The sequence below is a fragment of the Ricinus communis genome, chromosome 2, assembly GCF_019578655.1.
Source record: "Ricinus communis isolate WT05 ecotype wild-type chromosome 2, ASM1957865v1, whole genome shotgun sequence".
NCBI lineage: Eukaryota > Viridiplantae > Streptophyta > Magnoliopsida > Malpighiales > Euphorbiaceae > Ricinus > Ricinus communis.
In genome coordinates, this window is record NC_063257.1 from 16,171,146 (window position 1) to 16,195,742 (window position 24,597).

The 24,597-nt window shown below is 33.3% G+C and overlaps 1 protein-coding gene across 1 annotated transcript; it reads left to right on the forward strand.

The window, feature by feature from the left end:
- Positions 1-17,054: 17,054 nt before the first annotated feature.
- Positions 17,055-22,146, forward strand: LOC8280534 (probable metal-nicotianamine transporter YSL8). The gene is made up of 6 exons (XM_002520048.4): positions 17,055-17,834; positions 19,839-19,996; positions 20,157-20,254; positions 20,349-20,483; positions 20,601-20,790; positions 20,890-22,146. The coding sequence occupies exons 1-6, from the start codon at positions 17,438-17,440 to the stop codon at positions 21,994-21,996; spliced, it is 2,085 nt and encodes a 694-aa protein (XP_002520094.1). The 5' UTR covers positions 17,055-17,437; the 3' UTR covers positions 21,997-22,146.
- Positions 22,147-24,597: the final 2,451 nt, after the last annotated feature.

Here is a 24,597-nt window from a genome sequence, read left to right on the forward strand (position 1 = left end):
TAATCTACCTCTCGAGCATTCTGAGGCATGAAGCCCCTGTAATGGAGGGGAATGCTTTAATAACCAAACACCGAGTGTTCTTACAGGCTAGAAAGAACCTAAGTAAATCGATGATGTAATGCTCCCAGACATTAGAGTGTTGATCGTGGATGGCATCATCGACAGGTACGAGCATACCTGTTAAGTCAATCTCTGTGATGGTAGTAAAGCAAAGTAGGGATAGGGTCAACTCACCAACTGGGGTGTAGAAAGTGTGATTGTTGTCCATCCACCTCTCAAGTAGTGCATAGACTGAGGTATAGTCCATCCTCCTAGTAACAGATGCTAGTGTAACAATGAATTGATGGAATTTGCTGTTGCCAATCCTAGCCTATGTAGAGTTTCGATAACTCATCGAGCCACTCGCGAGCACTGTAGAAATTTTCAGCGAACCGGATTAATACAACATCGTTCTAAAAAGCATAAACAGAAGTATGAAAACATAATGCACACATATAATGACCTGAAAGAAGTAAGTATATAGTTTATTTATTTTTGTTTTAAGTCAAAATATCCTAAAAATCGGTTTTTGGCCCGTTCACAGTCGATTTGGACTCCGTAGAGCCGATCAACTTAGCATAAAGTTGAATCGGCACTACACAGAGTCTACCAGTTGTGCGCACAGCTAAATTGGCTATGTAGGTTAGGGCACATATTCTTTTTCAAAAAATTCATTCAATTCTCATGTAGTTTGAGTAAATAACGCCTGCATCTAGTGTATAAATCACAGGAAATAAGACTTAATGCAAGAAAATTACCTCTCTGACGATCAAAAATGCCCGGTGAATGTTCAATTTTGCTAAAGGATGGATTTTCTCTCCTTTGATAAGCCCAAGATGGTTTTGGTAAGAAATCGATCGTGAAAACTACCAATTTGGTGTGAATGGGGTGCGTTCAACAAATCTAAATGAAGAGTTTGCCATTTCAAGACTGATTTTATGAAATTAAGTTGAGAAATTAGTGAGAAATCAAAGAAAGGGCAGAGAAGGGTTTTGAGAGAAAAGTAAGGAGAAATGGATAAAGTGAGTTATGAGTGGATACAAATATATATATATATGTGTGTGTGTGTGTGTGTGTGTGTGTGTGTGTGTGTGTGTGTGTGTGTGTGTGTGTGTTTATGTGTGTGTGTGTGTGTCCTAAAAAAAGCAAAAATAATATTTTGGTCAAGAAAACAAAAAAACTATTTTGGTCTCTGACCTTCCAAAGTTACACTTTAGTCCTCAGATGGGCCAGTTACTAATATAGTCTCCAAAAGACATCTAACAAGTTGATTTGCATCCGAGATGAGAATTTTTCAACAAAATGCCATTTTGGTTCCTAACCTATCAACATTACACTTTAGTCCCTAGATGGGTCAATTATCAATAGAGTCAACCAGAAATTCAAAATTCCAAGTAGGTGAAGTCCTCAAAATTCAAGCAGGCGAAGTCCTCAGAATTCAAGCAGGCATAATCCTCAAAAATCAAGCGGGTGTGGTCCCCACGTCGAATCAAAAAAATTTATACAAATTTGAGCTTATGGAGCATGGCGTCTACAACTCATCAAAATGTCTTTTTCCTTGATTTATGATTTGTCTCAATTTATTTAATCGCATGAGTGCTTATAAATTTTGAAAAATCGAGGGTAACTGTCAGCACCCATTTTATAGATCCAGATATCGAAAAAATTATGAAAAACCATATGATGAAAATTACTGCGTTTCTCGAGTCTTAAGGAATTTGGGACGGGCGAATCCAAGTTAGCTTTGAGAATAATTGAATCAAAATTACTTTTCTAGAATTAATTTGGACCCAATTATCAGAAAAATTTAAGTTTGAAGGGTGAAACGGCAGTTTTCTACAAGTACAGGAACTAATTCGCTAAAATTTTTTTAAGCTTTTTTCCCTTGGAGCCAATTGGCTCTGCGTACAACTGATTGGCTCTACATAAAGCCGGTTGACTTAATATAGGGCTGAATCAGCTTTATGCAGAGCTGGTCGACTCTATACATTGCTGATTGACTATTTTTCGAGATTCAACTTTGTTTTACGCATATTTTTTACTTAAAACATTGAAATTAATGAATTGAAATTTCTAGAAGTGATTTGTGATAATTATTAGGATTTTTAAATATTCTTAGTGATAATTATCTGAATCTAAAAGATTTTTATTTTATTTTATTAGATACTAATCTAATAAAAGGAAAAGATAATTAATGGTTTATTAATGGTTTTTTTATTTTAAATAATTAACACTTATCTACTTCTTTAGGGTTTTCTAATCCTACTGTTATAAATTGAACAATATGCCCTAGGTCTAGGGTTAGTTACATTCATTAATTACTAGAGCAATAATCATTATGCAGAGAGACTAGCAACCTAGGTATTTGACAGATATTCAAAAAAGGCAATGTGAGTTTTGGAAAATAGAAAGAAAAGTCACTAAGTAAGAACTGATATTAGGAAACTTTTTTTAGAACGACAGAAGATTTTCCAAAATCTAAGCAACATTGGATTCTCAACCAATCTTCGATTCAACTACTTCATCGTCTCTAGAGACTCGCAAAATAATAATCTACAGTGACAACTTGAGGGTTCCCCTTGCATCCACCGTCATCAACATCATTTTTCTCTTTTAACTCGTTCTTTTATCTTGTGATTCTAGAAACATGATTAGAATGTTTTTCTATTGTTTTATGTGTTTTATATTATTATATTAGGGTTTATTATGAATTAACATGTTTTTGGCATATGTTGGATTTTGAATCTGATAATATGAACATGTAGGGTTTTGAATATGATAAAATATCTTTTTTATTAGATTTTGAATTTGATTAGTTAAATAATTAGGGAAATATAATTTGATTTGTATTTCTATGTAATTGGATTAGTTCTTTAGGGTTACATGATTGAGATTTGAAATCTGCCTTCAAATATCTTATTAGATTACTATCTACTATAACTTTTAGGGTTTGCATCATTTTTAGATCTAGTTAAATTTTATATTTTTTGTATGCTTCTTATTTTATTTTATACGTTTTAATTGATTTTCTATCTTCTATGCATGTGAAATCGGCTCTTGGATGTGAGAAATCGAAGGAAAATTGCAGAACTAACCAATCGAAGCCCTAAAGCCAATCGGCTCTATGCCTAAGCTGATCGACTATGCAACTTTCTGCCATTATTTTTGGATTTTAATGTATTTTGGTGATATTTTTCTTTCATTCTTAGTTGTAGGAGGATTGTAATAGTTAGATTTATATTTGTACACTTTTATTTTTTTATTTTATGCTTGATGGATGCTAAATATTTGTAATGTGATTGCCTAATTAGAAATTGAACGCATAGACTTTAGGTTAAAATTAGACCTAATTTGAAATTGTAGTCCATTTGGTTAATCAGATGGTAAATTAGGCTAAATTTAAAAATTAATATAAACTTAATGAGTTTTTTATGCTTTAAATGAATTAATTGGGCGACATTAAATTTAGGATTATTAAATTGGGCTTAAGCATAAAGGTAGTCCATTTAAGTTTAAAGGTAGGAACCAAATCCATATTTTATAATTGGGCTAAACTAAGTGGGCCTCCTTATACATAATTAAATAGTAACATAGGCTAACAAATTAAATAAGGCCTTAATAAAATGAGCTAGAGTTAAGAGGACCTTACATGCTGTAATGAATGCTTGTAAATACAAACTGTCGTATTTATAAGGAATAGCTTGTTAAATAATAAAATTAAAGAAAAAGATACATGAATAAGGAAGCTGGCTTCCGGATCCATCTCTAGATGTGGCGAAGTTTCCTTATGGAATCTAGTACGCCACTCAATTAGTGAAAGTCTCCCGAAGAATTATCCAGGTGGTGACTCCACCTCTGCACTAATCTTTGTGACTAGTTAGCGTGTCCCCGATTAGATTGAAAAACCTTACAATACCGTAGTTGCTAGAAACACTTGGGTCCGCTCCCGAAATCGCCACCTACACATTGTTATGAATAAAAATTATCAAGAATTCTCTTTCACTTTTTTTCAAGACTTCAATAGATATTTTTTTTGAAAACTCATATTTCTTTTTCTTAAGTTATCTTATAGTATCGTCTTCATTTCTCTTCACTATATTCTTCATCTTAAAATTATAAGAAATTGGATGAAACTGAGAAGTTAAAAATTATTTACTAATAATATTTTCTTATACTTACAAATATCAAAGAAAATTAATTTAATTTTAATTTAATTTTAAAAGAAGCATTTAGTGAACTATTTTGAGCAAACAACCCCACCAGATATAGACTTCTAGGTTTTGATAGGAATTTTATTTGAATAATTATTTTTGTTGGTAAGTGCAATTGTTGTCAGTTTGTGTATTTATCAAATAATTGGTAAACATGATTATTGTTCATTTATCAAATAGGTAATAAACAAAATATAACAAGTATGACATGAATTTGATGGTTTAATTGGAGACAAATTATAATATGATAATTTTTAAAAAAATTATCATCTTGATAAAAAAATTATGTTCATAGTCACCACCCCTTTTCCGAGTTTAAGTATCGAGAGAAAAATGAAAAATTCTATGATGAAAGTTACTGCCTTCTCGGGTCTCGGGAGGTGAAGGACAAATGAATTCGAGGTGAGGATCGAGGTTAATCCAATTGGAATTATCTTTTGAAATCAATTTCAACCTAATTGTAAGAAAAAATTAAACTTAAGGGTCAAAACAGCAGTTTTTACAAATTCAGGGACCTAATTGCAAGTTTTTCATAAACTTTTCCTGTGTAAAGTTGATCGGCTCTACATAGATCGGCTGTACATAGTGCTAATTGAGATTTTTGCACTTTGACATCATTTTTTGTGATGATTTCACGTCCAGATACAAATTCTAGAAGGTTTCCTTAACGATAATCATCCTTTTAATCGATAATTATTTAAATTTTAAAAATAAATTGGATATTTATTGATATATTTCTAAAATTTATCGCTTGTTTTAGGATTTTCCTTGAAACCCTACCTTCATAAATAGAAAGAGGTGTTTAAGATTTTGGAGGAGGAATCAAGAACCAAAAATCGACCCTAAGTGTAATTGATATAGAAGAAACACTAAGAAAGAAAGAATAGAGAGAAAATCTAGATGAAAAATAAAAAAAAACACTATCGTTCTTAGTCCTCCTTAGAAGATCTAAGCCATTGAAGAAATAAATATTTTATGAAACAAACCACTCATGAAAGATCATTTTTGAAATATTTTTTTAATCGATAAAAGATTTCTCAAAGCCAGATCCAGTACTGGATTCCTACTCGGTTTTCGATTCAACTACATCCACATTGCTTGAGACTCGCAGATCTAACATTTACGGTGACAACCTGAGGGTTCTTTTTACCATACATCCATATTCATCATAAAATTGGTTCTTTCATTCCTTCTTTTATTTTTTTATATTATTTATTCTTAGAAACATGACTAGGGCTTTGATATATGATAAATATGATTAGATTAGGTCTTTTTATGACTATGCATGTTAATAGGGTTTTGATTTTGATAATAAGAACTTAAAGTTTTGAGATCTGATATTTTGCCAATTAGGATTTTAGATTTAATTTGAAACATATTATAGGATCAATATCTAGATCTATTTATTATTATGATTAACTAATTGAACTTGTTAAAGCATGATTCCTTTGTTTTGATCGCCTTCTATTAGTTTGTAATATTTAGGGTTTTTTAGTATTTTAGGGTTTTGATTGTTTAAATGGCTTCTGTTACTTTTATTTTGATGTTTTCAATCTATCTTTCATTTTAATCGATTTTTAATGTTTGTGCATGTGAAATTCAGCCATGGGGATGCAAAATTATGTTGAGGATTGAAGGAAAATCGATGAAAATTTCCTAAGGACCCTAAAGTCGATCGATTCTTCACATAAAGCCGATCGGTTGTTCGTGCCAGACTCCTATTTTTTGTATTTTTGGCCAATTTTTTAGGTACTCTTAGTTGTTGTACAATCTTTTTCTTTTCGCAATTGTAGTTGTAGGTGGATTGTAATAATTAAATTTTACTTTCTGCTTTATTTTATTTATATTTTTGTTTACTGAATGTTAATAAAATACATGATTAAATAATTAATTAATTAAAATGGGCCATACAGACTTAGAGCTAAAAAATGATCCAACATGAATCTAGTAGTCTAATAGGCTAATCAACCTTAATTGGGCCTGAAACCCTAAAATCTAAGTAGACTAGCAGGCTTCAGCATGCTTAATTAGAACTTAGTTAAGGTTAAGATCACAATGAATGGACTTCTCATAACCAGTAGTCTATTAGGTTTAAAAGCTGGAATTCAAGAACATAATTGTTAAATGGGCTAGACTAGGTAGGCCTTATACATAATTGACTAGTAAGCTAGATTAACAGACTTAAACACGGGCTGGGCTTGAATAAAATGGGCTAGACTTAGGTGTATATGTTTGTTGTTTTGGCATGCCTGTGTACGAATTGCTTGCATTTATAGGGAGTAATTTGTTAAACAATAAAATTAACAACTAATATACACAAACAAGGAAGTTGGCTTTCGGATCCATCTCTAGACTCTATAGCGTAAGCTTCCTTATGGAATTGAGAAACGCCACTCATTAGTAAAAGTGTCCTAGTGATTATCTGGGTGGCGACTCCCATCTCTGTGCTAGTCTCAATGACTAGTTAGCGTGTTCCCGATTAGGTTGAAAAGCCTTACAGTCTCGTAGTCGCTAAAGACACTTGGTTGCGTACCTGAAACTACTGTCCACAGTGGCTACTCCATTGGGGATAAGAGAAGCTGATTCCAATATATGTTTGTCTTTAATTTTATTATTTAACATATTATTCTTCCATCACTACACTCTCACATATTGTACACATTGGTCCCTATAGCCCCAATGGCATCGGCTAGTAGTTCTTTGGTTCCACTCGAGTTCTAAAGTTGCGACACTGGCTACCATCACTCATAAGTAATGAGTGAAGTTCCTTCGTCGTATGGACCCTTGATTGGGAAGGTGGGCCATGGAAGAACACTTTTTGCTTGTTAGAGCCTTTTATCCTTACCCAAGACTCAGCTCATGGTAATGACTATAGTAATCTCCCCTAGGTACCCTATTGCTTCTTATATGAGATGTTTGTCCTTGTAAGTATCTTAAGCCCAAGTATTAAAAGGCCTTGGCCTAGAAATGTGGAACCAGACTTTAGGCCCAAAATATGCAGGCTTTTATGCTTACACTGAGAAACATTGCCTTGTTTCGTTTAATTTGCTTTGAGAGCTTATGGCATGCACTTTGAGCCTACTATCCCCTATTGATATAAAACCCAAACCCAAAATTCTAAGGAAGAAACACTCACCACGAACCATGTGCGGAAGTAATAAGGTTGGAAGGATAAACTGTATACTACTGCATTTGCTAACTTCTTCTTCTTTGTCCTTGTGCATTACATCTACATCATGCATGGTATGCATCTCATGTATCATACTAACTCTTTATTTTGAAGCCATTTTAGATTATCATCCTTAGTTTGGATAAGACAAGAATGGATATCAAGAGGGCCCATTTCACTAGCAATCAAAACACGAGCCTAAGAAGTAGCACTTCAGAAGTTGAAAGAAAGATAGCCCACAAGCAAGACATTGATGCTATCAAAACTGCAATCATGGCTAACCTAAGGATTATGATCCGAGAGGAACTCCAGCAAGCTTTGGCTGAGATTTTTAGGAAACAGACTATCCAAAAGGCTGATACTGCCCCTGCAATTACTGCTACTACTACTCATGATGTGGAAGCACATAGTGAGCACCTCTGGAACTTAGATGACTACATGCTAGAACAAGCTAAGAAAGAGTATGCTCTTACTGCAAAAGCTGTTACGAAATCTAAGATTTTGTAGAATCCAACTAAAAGGCTTGACAAGATACAAGATATGCTGAAAGATCAAGATTTAGATTTAATTTTTGATTTTAACGAACTGATGTTGATTGGAAAGGATAAATTACCTCCTAAATTTTGTATGCTTGAAATGCAGAAGTTCAATGGAACTGGAGATCCAAAAGTGCACTTGAAGTAATATGCTACTGTCATGAGTACTATTCATTTGGCTAAGACCTAAATCATCAAGCTGTTTGTACTCTCATTAGAAGGGCTAGTTGTGAACTGGTACTATAGGTTGGAAAGCTCCATCAAGTCTGATTGGAAAAGGCTTTGTGATGCTTTTATGAAGCAATATGACTATAATGCTCACCTAGAAGTCTTTATATGGGATTTGGGATCGACAAAGCAAAAACCTAATGATTCCTTTTCTGAATTCTTGACTAGATAGAGAAACAAAGTAGTTCTAATGAAGAACAAGCCTTCTAAAAAGGATCAATTTCGGATGATAGTCCATAATGTTCTCCTATCTTGGGTGGAAAAGTTGCCCATGATGAATCCCAAGACCTTCGCAAGCTTGTACGATGATAGCTTACAAGTAGAAGAAATTGAAAATGCTAAAGCTAGTTGGACCATGGAAAACTTTGAAGCCATAGAGATCAAAGACCCACCATTTGAAGATGATGAAGCTTCATAAGATTTACCACTTGATTTGTTTTAACATAAAAATATGATTATGCTTTTAGGACTAGTGATATAACTTCGGTTTTACTTATTTTATAACGTTTATCCTAATGGTATTTTGCATGATAATAATTATTACATGAGTATGTTTGACATTAATTCCACTTGAATTGATTTATTTAATTTAGGCATAAATACAATCCTAGGTACATTTCTATCGAACATAACATAACTCTTGAAGAGATAAAAGTGAGAGAACAAAAGAAAAAGAAAACAGAAAAGAGAAAGAAAAATGAGATAGTATTTGATACAATATATTGAATTCAAGGTAGCAAAATTATTCAAAACACTAGGGGCAAAGCAAGAAGGCCGAGTTCATCCTCCATTACATTAATTACAACCTTGAGAACAACAAGGACCTCCAAAGATAGAAGAGATTAAAGGTTAGTGCTCTAACCCTGAAAAGTGCAAGACCTATTGCATTTGACTCTAAAAAGAAATCTAAATCGAGTTAGAAACTTCCATATCAAAAAAGAAAAGAGACAAGAAAATTATTATGCTCAAAGTTGCTAGAAGGAGTTCAAATCTCGGGGGCAATAAGTTCACAAGTTTCAGATACTATCTTTTGAAAAAATAGAAAAATATAGAAAGATATATCCTGCTGACTAGAAGACTTGTACAGACTAGTCAAACAAAAGTTAAGAAAATAAAGTGGGAAGAAAAAAAATATTCGACTAGAAAATTCGTAAAGGACTAGTTGATAAAAAGAGTAGTATTATATGAAATAGAAAATGTACATGTTTATGCCCTTATCAATGAGATTTAAATAGAACCAAGATTATTTCTTCTTTTACTTTTATTCTTATGTTTCTTGCGGAAAAATCCAAGAATTTGTAGCACATCATCAATCGTGACATCAAGCTTAATGAATAAGTAGAACTAGAGTCTTTCAATCTTGTCTCAAGAAAAGTCCTGAAAATTAGTGAAATCATCTCCAAGCTTGACAAAAGAGACTACAAGTACTCGAGTAACCAAATCTGTAAAAAGAGAAAATAAGAAAATAGAGAAAAGTATAAAGAAAAGAAAATGCTAAGTTGAAAATCCGAAAGGGAGGCTTCAACAAAAATAGAGTTTACTAAGTTGAAAATCCGAAAGGGCAGCTTAGGCAAAACTTAAGACATTAGCCTGCTAAGTTGAAAACCTGAAAAGGTGGCTTATGCAAAAATTAGGGTGTAAAAGTAAGAAAAGAAAAGAGATTTTATTGCTATTTGCATGAGATTGTCATGAAGCGAACTGTTATTACACAAGTATTAATACAGCCTCTAGGAAAAACTATTCAGTCCTTCCATGCTTGAGTTATCTCTAGAACCATGCATCTTGTGGTCATTATGACTTTTAGATCTTTGATATGCATCATTGTCCCAATCTCTTTCCATCGACCATTAGGCTCCATGCTATGTGCTGAAGAGCACGTGATTGAACTCTCGAAGTGTTGATATTGATGGGCACCAGAATGCCTCTGTCCAGACTGAAGGATGATTTTTAGAAATACATTATATGTCATAGATAACATGCATATTATGAACCCTTATTACATTTTGCTTAATATAATCTGTATACACTTGTATATGTACCACTAACCTGTAATAGGAAAATGAATAAAAGTTCGATGAATAAGAATCTCGCTGCAATAAGTGTTGATCTACACTCAATTTACTTTCCAAAGTGGAAGTTCACAAGTTTACAGCCCTAAGCGGAAGATGATTAGCTCTTTCCTCGAAATGGAAAATCAGTTTATATCCTGAAGTAGAATAATCATCATCCTATAGTGGAATACAATCAATGGAAGATCATCGATGGAAGTTCACTAGCCTATTTTTTGAAAGTAGAGAATCCGTTTAAGTTCTAAAGAATTGAGACACATTCTGAAATTGAAGTTATCTAAGAGAGTAAAGTACATACCAAATCACAACCAAAGCGGAAATTACAACATAATTGAATACCAAAGTAGAAAGTAATTAAGAAGCAAGAGGGAAGTCTCTGCAAGTGCAAATCATCAGGCATAGTTCCTAAATCGATGGGCATGGATCCCAAATTATCGAGCATGGCTCCTAATCATACGGGCGTGGTTCCCAAATCATCTGGCGTGCTCCCAAATCAGACGGACGTGGTTCCCAAAATCAACAGGCGTGGCTACCAAATCAGACGGGCGTGGTTCCCAAATCGATAGGCGTGGTTTACAAATCATTGGATATAGCTCCCTATTCCATGGGCATAGATCTTAATTCCAACGGACATAATTCCCGAAAAATAGGCAAAGTCCTCAATCTAAGCAGGTGAAGTCCTCAAATCCAAGCAGATGAAGTCCTCAGATCTCCAGTAGGGCGAAGTCCTCAAACTAAGCAGGCAAAGTCCTCAAGACAAGCTGGCATGGCACCAGAGTGAATCAGCAATCGAAGTTTGAGCTTAGAAGGCGTGGCTTTTACAACTTACATATCCTTTTACTATATCCTTGATGTCTATCATTTGTCACTATTTATTTAACACATTTGCATGCTCATAAATTTCGACAAATCGGGGGTAGCTGTCAGCATCTCTTTTCTAGATCTAGGTATCGAGGAAAAAATGGATAACCCTATTGATGGAAGTTACTATCTTCTCAGGTCTCGGGAGGTGAATGATAGATGAATCCGAGGGTGGGGTCGAGGTTAATCCAGTTGGAATTACCTTTTTGAAATCAATTTTGGACCTACTTGTCAGAAAAAATTAAGTTTGAGAGTTAAAATGGTAATTTTTATAAATTCAGGAACCTAATTGCAAATTTTTATAAAATTTTCTTGTGTAAAGTCGATTGGTTATACGTAGAGCTAATCCGTTGTACATAGAGCCCATCAGCTTTACATAATGCCGATTGAGATTTTTGCACTACGACGTCTTTTTTTATGAAGATTTCATGTCCAAATATAGATTCTAGAAGGTTTTCTTAATGATAATTATCCTTTTAAACGATAATTATTTAAATTTTAAAAATAAATTAGATATTTATTAATATGTTCCTAAAATCTATCGCTTTCTTTAGAATTTTTCTTGAAACCCTACATCTATAAATAGAAAGAGGTATTTAGGATTTTGGAGGAGGAGTCAAGAACTAAAAATCGACCCTGAGTGAAATCGATATAGGAGAAACACTAAAAAAGAAAGAACAGACAAAAAATCTAGACAAAAAAGAACGAAAATATTGTCGTTCTTAGTCGTCCTTAGAAGATTTAAACCATTGAAGAAAGAACCATTTTAGGAAGCAAACCAATCATTAAAGATCATTTTTAGAAATTTTTTTAATCGACAGAAGATTTCTCAAAGCCAGATCCAACACTGGATTCCTACTCGATTTTCAATTTAACTGCATCCTCATCTCTTGAGACTCGCATATCTAACATCCACGGTGACAACCCGAAGGTTTCTTCCACTATACATCCACATTCATCATAAAATTGGTTCTTTCATTCATTCTTTTATTTTATTTATTTTATATTATTTGTTCTTAGAAACATGACTAGGATTTTGATATATGATAAGTATGATTAGATTAGGTCTTTTATGAATATGCATGTTAATAGGGTTTTAATTTTGATAATATGAACTTAGGGTTTTAAGATCTGATGTTTTTCCAATTAGGATTTTAGATTTAATTAGAAACATTTTATAGGATCAATATCTAGATCTATTTGTCATTATGATTAAGTAATTGAACCTGTTAAAGAATGATTCCTTTGTTCTAATTGCCTTTTGTTGGTTTGTAATATTTAGAGTTTTTTAGTAATCTAGGATTTTTATTAGTTAAATGGCTTCCATTACTTTTGTTTTGACGTTGTCAATCTATTTTCTCCCATTTTAATTGATTTTTAATGTCTGTGCATGTGAAATTCGGCTCTAGAATACAAAATTATGTTGAGGATTGAAGGAAAATCGATGAAAATTTGCCTAAGGACCCTAGAGCCGATCGACTCTTTTTATAGAGCTGATCGGCTGTTCGTGCCAGACTCCCATTCTTTTTATTTTTGGCCATTTTTTGATGTATTTTTAGTTGCTGTATAGTTTTAGGTCTTTTTTTTTTGCAATCGTAGTTGTAGGCGGATTGTAATAATTAGGTTTTACTTTTTGTCTTATTTTGTTTATAATTTTTTTTACTTAATGTTAATCAAAATCATGATTAAGTGAGTGATTAATTAAAATGGGTCATGTAGACTTAGGGCTAGAAACTGATCCAACATGTATCTTGTAATACCCGAAATTTTTTTCTTTAATAAAGATAATATTAATAATGATTAATAAATGAGTTTTTATTTAAATTAATTTTATTTTATTTTTATTTGGTCTAAATTGAAATAAATTAAGTGAAATTTTAATGTTAGACAAATAAAGGAGTTATTTTTCTATACCCAATATCTTTAAGAAATTAATTAAGTAAATTATTTGAGAAATAAATTATATTTTGGTTATTCAATTTTCTCCAAATGTATATATATATATATATATATATATATATATAAATAAAATTATATTGGAAAATTTTGAAAAAATTTGTAAAGGATGCTTTTATGAAAGAATTTTTGGGGAAATTGGTATTTTAATTAACTAGTGGTATTAAATTTTAAGTTGGAAAATAGTTAGCAAATTGATTAATTAAATAATTGTGTGTTAAGACTAAATTGAAAATTTATTTTGGGATGAGGATTAAAAGTATAATTTTATTATTATGAGAGTTTAATGAAAATTTGTAAGTTTGATATTTTTGTAAATAAATATGTCGGCAGGGGTATATATGTAATTATGTATTTTCAATAATTCTAATTTGGCCCAAATTAAATAGTTAGGGGCTTAATTGAAAGGATAAAGAAAAGTTTAGGGGTTAATTGGAATTTTTATAGGATGAAATTGATAGTAATTAAAAGAGTTGAAGGACCAAAAGGTAAGAAAGAAAAATATAGGGACCTAATGTCGATATTGGAAGGAAAGAAAGAAGAAAAGAAAAGAAAGGAAGAGAAGAGGAGGGAGGAAGGAGACGTCGGGGAAGGAGAGTGAGGGGCTGTCGTCCGTGGCAGGTGGAGGCCGCTCGAGACGCCAGTGGTGGGAGAGGGGAGTCCAATGCATGCAGACAAAAAAAAAGGGGAGTCATCGGCGGGCGGCGAGGTTGGTCTTGTTTTAAACGATGAGTTGAGGGCTTCTTTTTGGTGGCGGCGGCGTCGGCTTTGGTGGCAGGAGGAGGGAGTTCCGGTGAGGTGATGACAGCAGCATTTTTTGGCATTTCCGGCGAGCTCCGGCGGTGGATGGACGATAGAAGGGCATATCCGGACTCCCCTCAGCTCAAGCTTTGCAATGGCACCGGTTTCGTGGCGATCGGGCTCCGTTTGCAAATCGAGGGCCGAGATCGTCCGCAAATCTCTTCGGATGATTGGGAGTCGGATCGGAAAATCGGAAGCGGGGATCATCATCAGCGCGTCGTTTCGAGTCCGATGGTGTGTTTGGATCGTCGATCGGACTCCGGCGGCTGGAGACGAGTCGACCGAGCGATCAAGCGTCTCGGTAATTTTTCTCTGGCCTGTTGATTTTGAAATTCTCTGGTTTATTATATGCTTGTTGATTTGTGTTGAGTATTAGATAATATTTGTGTGTAAAAATAACTGTTTGTCAGACTGCCTGCCATAGTCATGAATTGTGTTGTGTGGGGAAGTCGGGAAAAATAGTGAAGTCTTGGGGACCCGACTCCCATTGTATTAAATTGTTGATTTTTTGAAGTGTTTTTCTGGTCCTGGACCCGTTTTACGGGGGGTAAACGTTCGTGGTTTAGGGGAGGTTTTGCCGAATTTTCGGTAGAATTTACCCCAGTCAAGATTCTTAGGCAGTCAGTCCTAGGAATCTAGATCTAGGGTTAATGGTCAACTGTTTCAGCGTTATTGATTAATTGTTTTCCGTGATTAGATGATCTGTCAGTTCGGCTCGCTCTACCCGAGGCACCGGAGCAGAGCTAGGAGGTCACCAAAGCTGTGAGTTAAAGTCATATATTTGTTATGCACGTGTCATGCATAATTTTAAATAGTTATCGTGATTAATTGATTGCAAGTTTAATTATTAATTTAATTATTATTCATATGTATTATGCTTTTTAATTACTATTCATGTATGTTCTCCTTTATTATTGATTTTATCATTGCATGATGACACGGGATGGGACAATAGTAGAACATATTGGTTTAATGAGTGTACCGATGTAAATTCGAGAGTGATGGAAAAAGGGTAAATGGGTAAATTTAAAAACAAAAGTTTAGGATTTGCCCTGGTCCAGCATCGCTCTCTGGGCTTAGTAGAGTGTGTTTGCCGGAGTAAAGGTCCCTGGTCGAGCATTGCTCTCTGGGCGCCAGCTTATTTGGATACCTAAGTGACTAGACTAGAAGTAAGGTCCTTGGCCAAGCTTCGCTCTCTAGGCTCCAGTCTTATTGGAATAAAAGAGCCAAAAGGCTAAGGCTGATAGTGAAAATTAAATGACCAGACTGGAGTTAAGGACCCTGGTTGAGCTTCGCTCTCTGAGCGCCAGTCCTGTTGGAATGAGATTAGTCGGGATGTTAGAGTTAAGATTGACCGAGATGCTAGTGTTGGGATTAGGGTTCTACTGAAGTATTCCGTCCCGTAGTGTGTGAAAACTATTTTATTTAAGCATGACCCAATGTTTATTCTAAATTAGATAAATGTGTTATTGAAGTGTTTGAAATTATTTTTGGATATATGATTTTAACTCACTCTCGAGACTGACAATCTCAATTTTACTGTTTTCCAGATCCGTGACTGTTAGTCTTCCCGCGACCCTTATCTAGTAACCCGACTCCTTTATCATCGGGTGGTGTATTTGATTTGGTATGTTAAATTGTAAAATCTTAGATTCTCCGTAGTAGAAATAGTAGACTTGTCAGTTGTAAATTATTATAGTTTTCGGGACTTGCTTAATTCTTCTGGAAGACTGAATTAAATATGTGGAATGTAATGGTTAAGAAATCATGACATCAAAAATATTAGATGATTTTATTTAAGTCAGTGAGTGTCAGGCTTACTACGAGATTCAGTGGCCTTACGCCTACCCATTCCCTAGTACCGGTCACGAGCCCACAGATCGGGTCGTGACATATCTAGTAGTCTAATAGGCTAATCAATCTTAATTGGGCCGAAACTCTAAAATCCAAGTAGACTAGCGGGCTTTGGCATGTTTAGTTAGAGTTTAGTTAGGATTAAGATCACAATGAATGACCTTCTCATAACGAGTAGTCTATTAGGTTTAAAAGTTGGAATTCAAGAACATAATTGGTAATTGGGCTAGACTAGGTAGGCCTTGTACATAATTGACTAGTAAGCTAGATTAACAAACTTAAACACGGGCTGGGCTTGATAAAATATATTAGACTTAGGTGTATTATGTGTGTTGTTTTGGCATGCCTGTGTATGAATTGCTTGCATTTATATGGAATAATTTGTTAAATAATAAAATTAAAGATAAATATACACAAATGAGAAAGTTGGCTTCCGGATCCATCTATGGCGTAAGCTTCCTTATAAAATATGAGAAACGCCACTCATTAGTAAAAGTATCTCGGTGATTATCCGGGTGGTGACTCCCATTTCTACGCTAGTCTCAATGACTAGTTAGGGTATTTCCAATTAGGTTGAAAAGCCCATAATGCCTACAATACCGTAATTGCTAAAGACACTTGGGTGTGCGCCCGAAACCGTCACTCACATTAATATTTTGAGATAGAAAATTTAAAAATTAACACAATAATAAAATAAAGTCTTACTTGTATACGAGATTGCAGATAATATTAAGTGAAATAATATTTAAAATAAATGTAGAAAGAAAAATGAATAAAATAATAAATAATAAATAATAAAATTTATTTTTAAATAATTTAATAATAGATAAATAATAGTCTCTGAAAATCATAAAGTCTATAATATCTTTAAAAGTATTTTTTAAAATAAATTTATAAAAATTATTTATAAAATTATCAATTCTGTAAATATTATTAAAAATTTATCAATTTTTAAAAAATAATTAAATCTTTAAAAATCTTACTTAATTCAAGATCAATTCACCTTTTTTTATTGCTTCTATCATTTCAGCTAATAATATTTGAAAAAAATATAAAATTATGAAAATCTATTAAAAGAGAATTTTAAAATTTCTATTTTAATATTCTCAATTATATCATTCATTATATTACTATATATATTCAATTTATTAGTAGTCAAATTACATACATTATGTCTTAAAAAATAAAAATTGCAATTTCAATATTTAAATTAAAAACTATTTATCATCAAAATAGCAGCAAACGACAATTACTGAAAATAAGCGCAGAGGATTTAATTAGAAAGAAAAATAATTATTATATTGAAATAATAGAAATTAAAATAATAGAAATTAAAAAAAAAAATCAACATACCGTTTATGAAATCTTTTTTATAAAAAAAAAAAAAAAAAGTGTGATAATTTCAAGTCCTCTCTCATAATAATGAAGGACAGGTAATGGGTTTGTTTAATTCAATAAAGTCAAATTGGAAACAGACTTGTTTAGCCAGCACCGAGACAACCCAGCTTGATTATGAATTTTGCATCACTTATAACAGTAAAAAAAAAATAAAAAAATCTCACTACCTCCATCATCTCTGCTCCATCTTTTCCCTTCGCGCGTATGACTCCCTTTCTGATTCCACTTCAACAACCACAAAAGGTGAGAAATTCAACTACCCATTTACTTGATTGAACCAAAACACCAGAAAACAATTCATCAGATTGAATAAAGATGGAGCAAAATGAAGTGGGTCTTGATTTGGAGAAGAAGAACAAGAACTCAGAAGAGGAGGAAGAAGAAGAAAAAGAAAGGCACCGAAAGTACTATTCAGTAGAGCAGATATTCGAAGAGCAGGAAGTGCCATCATGGAGAAAGCAACTGACTGTAAGGGCATTCTTGGTGAGCTTTGTGCTGAGTATATTATTCAGCTTCATAGTAATGAAGCTAAATCTAACGACTGGGATTTTACCTTTACTCAATGTATCTGCTGGTCTTTTGGGTTTCTTTTTCCTCAAAATTTGGACATCTTTTCTTTCCAAGTTTCGGTTACTCAGCCAACCATTTACAAGACAAGAGAACACTGTTATCCAGACTTGTGTTGTTGCCTCCTCCGGAATCGCCTTCAGTGGTACTTTCTTCTTCTTTTTGATCCCCTTTATTATTTTTATTTTTTTCTACTTTAAATTTAATTACTTGTTAAATCAAGGCATAACTTTGTGATGTTTTCTTTTTTTAACTAAAGATTGAACTGATTGTAAAGATTGATACTTATGTAACATTGATTGGTAAAGTAGATTACCATAGAAAGATGTTTTTATTGTTGATTTTTCAAGTATGGAAGATGAAGATAGGAATATGCAAAAAGAACAAACAAAGTAGAAAAGATAAAAGTGTCTACTTCTTTTAATTGTCTTTTTCTTCAACTAGAGATGGTATGGTTGAGGAGCCGAAAAAGAGAGGACTTACTAAGTTACAATATTATCCTCTTTCCAGTGAAAGACGAGATTTTTTTTTCTTTCCTTTCTTTTAAATAGATATAAATAATATGAGTTGTTTGTTTGTTCTTTGTGGTTGTATTTTCTTTTCTTTTTTTTTAAAGGTTCTAAGCCTCCATTAGTATTGCGGTTGGTAAAAGTGCTTTAAAAAAATTAAAAAAACTTTTTTTTTTTTGAGTTATGAATACTACTTCTGTTCTGAAGAAAAGTAAGTAAATTAATATTTTGTTTCAAAATGAGATTTGATGAATGCAGATTATAAAAAAATGAATTTATTAAATAAAAGAATTCTAAACTTATTTTTTAAAACCCAATGACTATTCCAAACATGCCCATAGTGTGTAGACACATATCTATCAGTAGGTTGCAGCCTCTTGTCATTTTTGTTTTATTTTATCTTTTATAAGTGTAGCTAAAGCAGGATGTGATTATGATTTTAGAGATTTTATAATATTAATTTTGGGATATGATGGAGGATATATAATTTAATAGAGATAAAGGAGGGTGTACATTTGTTTTGTTCATAAAAGGAGGATATAATTGTTTATTTTATTGCTAAATTGGAGAAAGTTAAACTCCAAAAGTGACCTCTTTGAAGTTAAACTCCAAAGTTGACTTCTTCTTCTTCTTCTTCTTCTTCTTCTTCTTAAAAAGAAAAAAGACATTAATAGTAGGTTAACAACAACTACATTGTCTCAAGTTGAAACTCATCTAAGTTACCCTTTTATTTAATGACATCAAGTTTTATTCATCATTTTATAAAAACTTTGTTTTATAAGCTCCTTTATTTTAACTTAAATCAAATAATTCTTATGAGCTGTTCTTCAGAACAGTTAAAACTCATGGATCAACATGTGGTTTAGGCTGATATTATTATGCTCTCATGTTTGTCGAAAAAACAGGTCAGGTCCAATGCCATATGAAATTTTGTGCATATTAAATGTTCATTCTGAACAGTTAGTAATTTTTAATCATTAGAGCAAACTCTCAGGGGATTGAGTAATATACCATGTTTTCTACACTAAAAAACATACTGCATTACCTTCTCTTGCCCAAAAAACTTTCTGGTGCTTTGTGGTTGTTGAAGACATTTCTTTCCTGGAAATACTGCTGTCTTATATAAATATTAGGAGATGCATGATCCCATGAAGACAATGCCCATTAACCATTGTGAAGTTGTATTGAAGTAAAGTTATTTGGTCCTAGTCTTTTAGTAACATTCATGAAGCAATCCTGATATGAAATGAATAAATAATGGAGTGCTGCTTGATTATGTCTGATTCAGACTGGTGGGTCCAGTTGAGTTATTTATAGCCTGTTGGACTGATTTTAGTTATCGAACTTATTTATAAGCCTAAGAGTTGAATTATTTTTAGAAGAATTATATCAATTTCATGTTTAAATTGGTCAACAGAAGACCTTTTTATGCTATTTGATTAGAATCCAAACAATTTTAATAAATGGCTAATTTGTGAGATGAAATTTCCAAATTTCTGAAGTTATGCCCCTGCTTGATGATTATTTGCGGTTATTGATGAATCTGTATTTTGGAGTTTGTACTGAGTGAATCAGTTCCATTGTTTGATATTTAGTGGTTTGCTAAAAATTTAATGTTTTTATCATTGATGTAAAATTAGGAGGTTTTGGGAGTTACCTCTTTGGAATGAGTGAGACTATTGCCAAACAGTCAGCAGAAGACAAAATTGATCATAAAAATCCCTCATTACCTTGGATGATTGGCTTCCTATTCGTAGTTAGCTTTCTGGGCCTTTTCTCCGTGGTGCCACTCAGGAAGGTACAAAATACAGTATCTATAAATTGGATGTGAAGTGTACTAACAACCAAAAATTAAATTGACCTTTTTAATATTCTTCTTTTAACATTGTTTCCTTTAGAATGTATTCTCCCAGTTTTTGTTTGAGATTTCTTCCTCTAATCACCTTGATTGGCCTCAGATCATGATCATAGACTTCAAATTGACATATCCAAGTGGCACTGCAACTGCTCATCTCATCAACAGTTTCCACACTCCTGCAGGAGCCAAGCTAGCAAAGTAACCTCTTGTCGGACTTGCAGTTTATCTTAATTGGATATGAGTATGTAGCAACTGTAAGATATTCCTGACCATCTTGGTTTTTCCATTGTAGGAAACAAGTGAAGACACTGGGTAAGTTCTTTTCTTTCAGCTTCTTGTGGGGTTTCTTTCAATGGTTCTATGCTGCAGGAGATGGTTGTGGATTTGGTAGCTTCCCTACATTTGGACTCGAGGCATATAAAAACAAGTAAATATATTACTTAACTTCCAAATAAATTTAATTAATGTAAAAGCATTATACTGGAGACAAAGAACTTACCTTCACAAATTCTGTTATAAATATGTAATTATTTTGTGTATGCAGGTTTTACTTTGATTTCTCAGCAACATATGTTGGAGTTGGAATGATTTGCCCTTATATTGTTAACATATCAGTTTTGCTTGGAGGAGTTCTTTCCTGGGGTCTAATGTGGCCTCTGATAGATACTAGAAAGGGTGATTGGTATCCTGCAGCACTGAGCTCAAATGACATACATGGCCTTCAAGGTTACAGGGTAAGTTTCTATTGAAGTGTTAGAATGGCCTTGCACAATTCAAAATATTTTTCGCAAAGGATTTTCATTAGCACTGACTAGCTTAAGTATTGAACTCAGGTTTTTATTGCTATCGCCATGATCTTGGGTGATGGTCTATACAACTTCTTCAAGGTGCTCACCCGGACACTGGTTGCCTTGTTTCTCCAACTTCGAAATAGAGGTGCAAGAAATTTCCTTCCTAATGCTGGCCAACTTTCTCCCAGGAGCTGTAACTTCTCTTATGACGATGAACGTCGGACTCGGCTGTTTCTCAAGGATCAAATTCCGACATGGTTTGCTATTGCAAGCTATGTTGCAATTGCTGCCATTTCTACTGCCACTCTTCCGCACATTTTTCACCAGCTCAAATGGTATTACATACTGGTCATCTATTTCTTTGCACCAACCTTGGCATTTTGTAATGCTTATGGGTGTGGACTCACTGACTGGTCCCTTGCCTCCACCTATGGGAAGCTTGCTATTTTCACAATTGGCGCATGGGCTGGGGCCTCACATGGTGGAGTTATTGCTGGACTTGCAGCTTGTGGAGTCATGATGAACATCGTCGCCACAGCCTCTGACCTAACCCAGGATTTTAAGACAGGTTACTTAACCTTGTCTTCACCACGGTCAATGTTTGTGAGCCAAGTAATTGGAACCGCGATGGGTTGCATAATTTCCCCTTGTGTCTTTTGGCTCTTCTACAAAGCGTTTGATGATCTTGGGCAGCCTGGAAGTGAATACCCTTCTCCTAATGCTGTTATATACAGAAACATGGCAATTTTGGGGGTACAGGGCTTCTCAGCACTGCCAAAGGATTGCCTCTTGCTTTGTTATGTGTTTTTTGGTGCTGCCATTCTGATAGACGTGATCAAAGACACATTGGGTAAGAGATGGGCGAGATTCATACCTCTCCCAATGGCAATGGCCATACCTTTCTATTTGGGGCCATACTTCGCCATTGACATGTGCGTAGGAAGCTTCATTCTGTTTGTCTGGGAAAAGATCAACAAGACAAAGGCGGATGCCTTTGGCCCAGCAGTGGCTTCCGGTTTGATTTGCGGGGATGGAATATGGACTTTGCCTAGTTCGATACTAGCTCTAGCAGGAGTTAAGCCACCCATTTGCATGAAGTTTTTGTCGGAGGGAGCAAATAGCAGGGTTGACAAGTTCTTAGGATCATGAGGTAAGCTTGAAGGTTTGGCTGTAGTGCTTTCTTGTATATTAATTCTTAGGCCTTCTCATTAGCAAAAAAACATGGTGTAGAAAAGAAAATGTCATTGTTGTTTTTTTTACCTTACTATTACAATATATCTGTATTTTGTTTTTTGTTTTTGATAATGTGCTGATGGATATGATCATATGATTACCAAAGATTGCAACCCTGTTAATAGTCTAGGTTATGCACTGTGATACTCAATTTAAAAAAAATTTCTTTTTGATTTTGAAAATTACTTTTTAAAAGCGAGTAAATTAACATTTTTTTTAAAGCAGTTTAAAAATAATATAGTTTATAAAATATTAAAAATAAATAAAATATTAAATACAAAAATTTTAAACTTTTTTTTTTACATTATTTAACACCAAAATATATTATAGTTTTATACTATCTAGATCAAAATAGTTTAGACTGAGTTTGAAAATAATTAAAACTAAAAGTGTAAATCATAATAAAGAAATCAAGTTAATAAAAACCTGAACTAAGTTTCCACCATACTAACCCTTCTATAATTTGATTAAATATTTATTAAATCTAGTTTAATTTATTTTAAAGATAATTTATACCAAATTAGCAAATATATTATTTCAATCATACCACCATATTCATTAATTCCTTGCTTACTGTTGTGGTCAATTCTATTAATTTAAATTCATTAAGTTCTATGGCAAATTTAAGCAAATCTCAAGAACCTTATAAGCTTTATGTCTAAGTCTTAATAGTCATTGCTTAATATTCTTTAAATTAATATCAAATTTCAATTGTCGTTACTTCGCTTAATACTTAATTGCAAATATTAGATCTTTATATGCACAATAACATTAAGTAGAAGAATAATAAGTCAAAATAATTAAACCAAGAATCAAGGAATATTACTAAATCAAATCATAGAATAAGGTTACTGGGTTTCCACCAAATTCTAAAAAATAAACTTAGTTACTCATAATATAATTGAAACTAACAAAATTAAATGAGTTCATTGAATGTAAGAATAATAAAGTAAAATAAGAAGGGGAGAAAGAATTCTTGGATCTTGACGGAATTCCTTCAATCTTGGTCTTTGAATCTTCTTCAATCCTTGCCTTTAGCCACTTTTTCTAATTCTAGAAACTTGCCTCCTAACCCTAGAATATCTCCACGAATACCTAAGAATACCTCTACTAATGTTTATATAGCCCAAGGCTATTAAAAAGACCTAAAAACCCAAAAATACATAAAATAGACTAAAATTCTTAGTGCTGAAATTGGCACGCCCCGCGCTTGCGGCAGTAAGTTTCTTTTATATGCCCTTTGCGCTACCTCGTGGAAGTTCTATCTTTGTTGAAGTGTTTCCAATATGCTCTTTTTTGCTCCTATGCCCTCCAATCTTCCTTAACTTGCTTAATTAAAATAAAAAACTCCTATTTTTTACCAAAATTACCTGAAATTATAAATAACTCAACCAAGTGAATAAATTCATAATAATTTCACTGAAATCACCATAGAATTATCATAATTAGCCATACAAAGTACTAAATTACTATGCATAAAATGAGTGTATCACTACTCTATTCCTCTTTTCTCAGAAAAGGTCTAATATAAAAAAGAAGAAGAGAAGTTACAAACCAAAAAGGAAACTCTGAGAATAGGTATAGTATTTTGAAATTGTAACTCTAATTGAGTAACCAGGAGTCGGCATCACAAATGTTCACACTCGCGTCAAAAGGCTAGAATGACAATTTCGAATATGCCCAAACTTAATCTTGTCTAAACAAAATACTAATAAGTACTGAGCAACATAAGTATTTGGTTTGTCACTGAGGGGGAAAATCTTTAATTATATCTCTTCAATGTTTTGAGTGGTTTATAAAGAATGCTCATTTCTCTAAATTTAGGTTTCAAGTCTTTGATTTTCCTTGCTCCTATTAAGAGAATACTCTAGTTTGTGGTTTATCATTCGAGGATTGATACTTTTCTAATGGTTCTAGACTGTCTTCATAAATGATTGACTTTTAAGTTATTTAATATCTTTTTAGTGGAGAGAGGGTTCGTCATTTCTTTGTTTTTGATTCTATTAAGGATAAGAAATTGCTCAAGTGTGGGGGAATTTGGTAAGTGCTAAAGACATTTACTTTTGACCTATATTTTGTATTGATTTTACCTCCAATTGAGTTTAATTGTTTGTTTAGAGCTTGGTTTTTAGTTCTTTTACAAATTAGGAATATATAACAAGGCAAAGAGGTCTTTAGAATAAAAAAGCACAGTAATCGAGCTTAGAAAAATGCATTTTCATGAAGGGTTGACGTCATCACATGGGAAGTACACGCCCGTGTGGCTTCACCGTGTGGATCAAGAAAAATGGCAGATTATAATAGAGCTTGACACGGGAAGATAGCATGCCCGTGTGCCTTCCAGTGTCCCACAATAAAAAAGGGCAGAATATACAATAAGTTCACATGGATAGGTCGCATGCTTGTGTTACCTAGAAAATGAAGATTTGACAATGGATGAATTTGGGACGTCACATGCCCATGTGTTCCCCGTGTGGTTAATTAAAATACACTATTTAAAGGAATTTTTAGGATTGT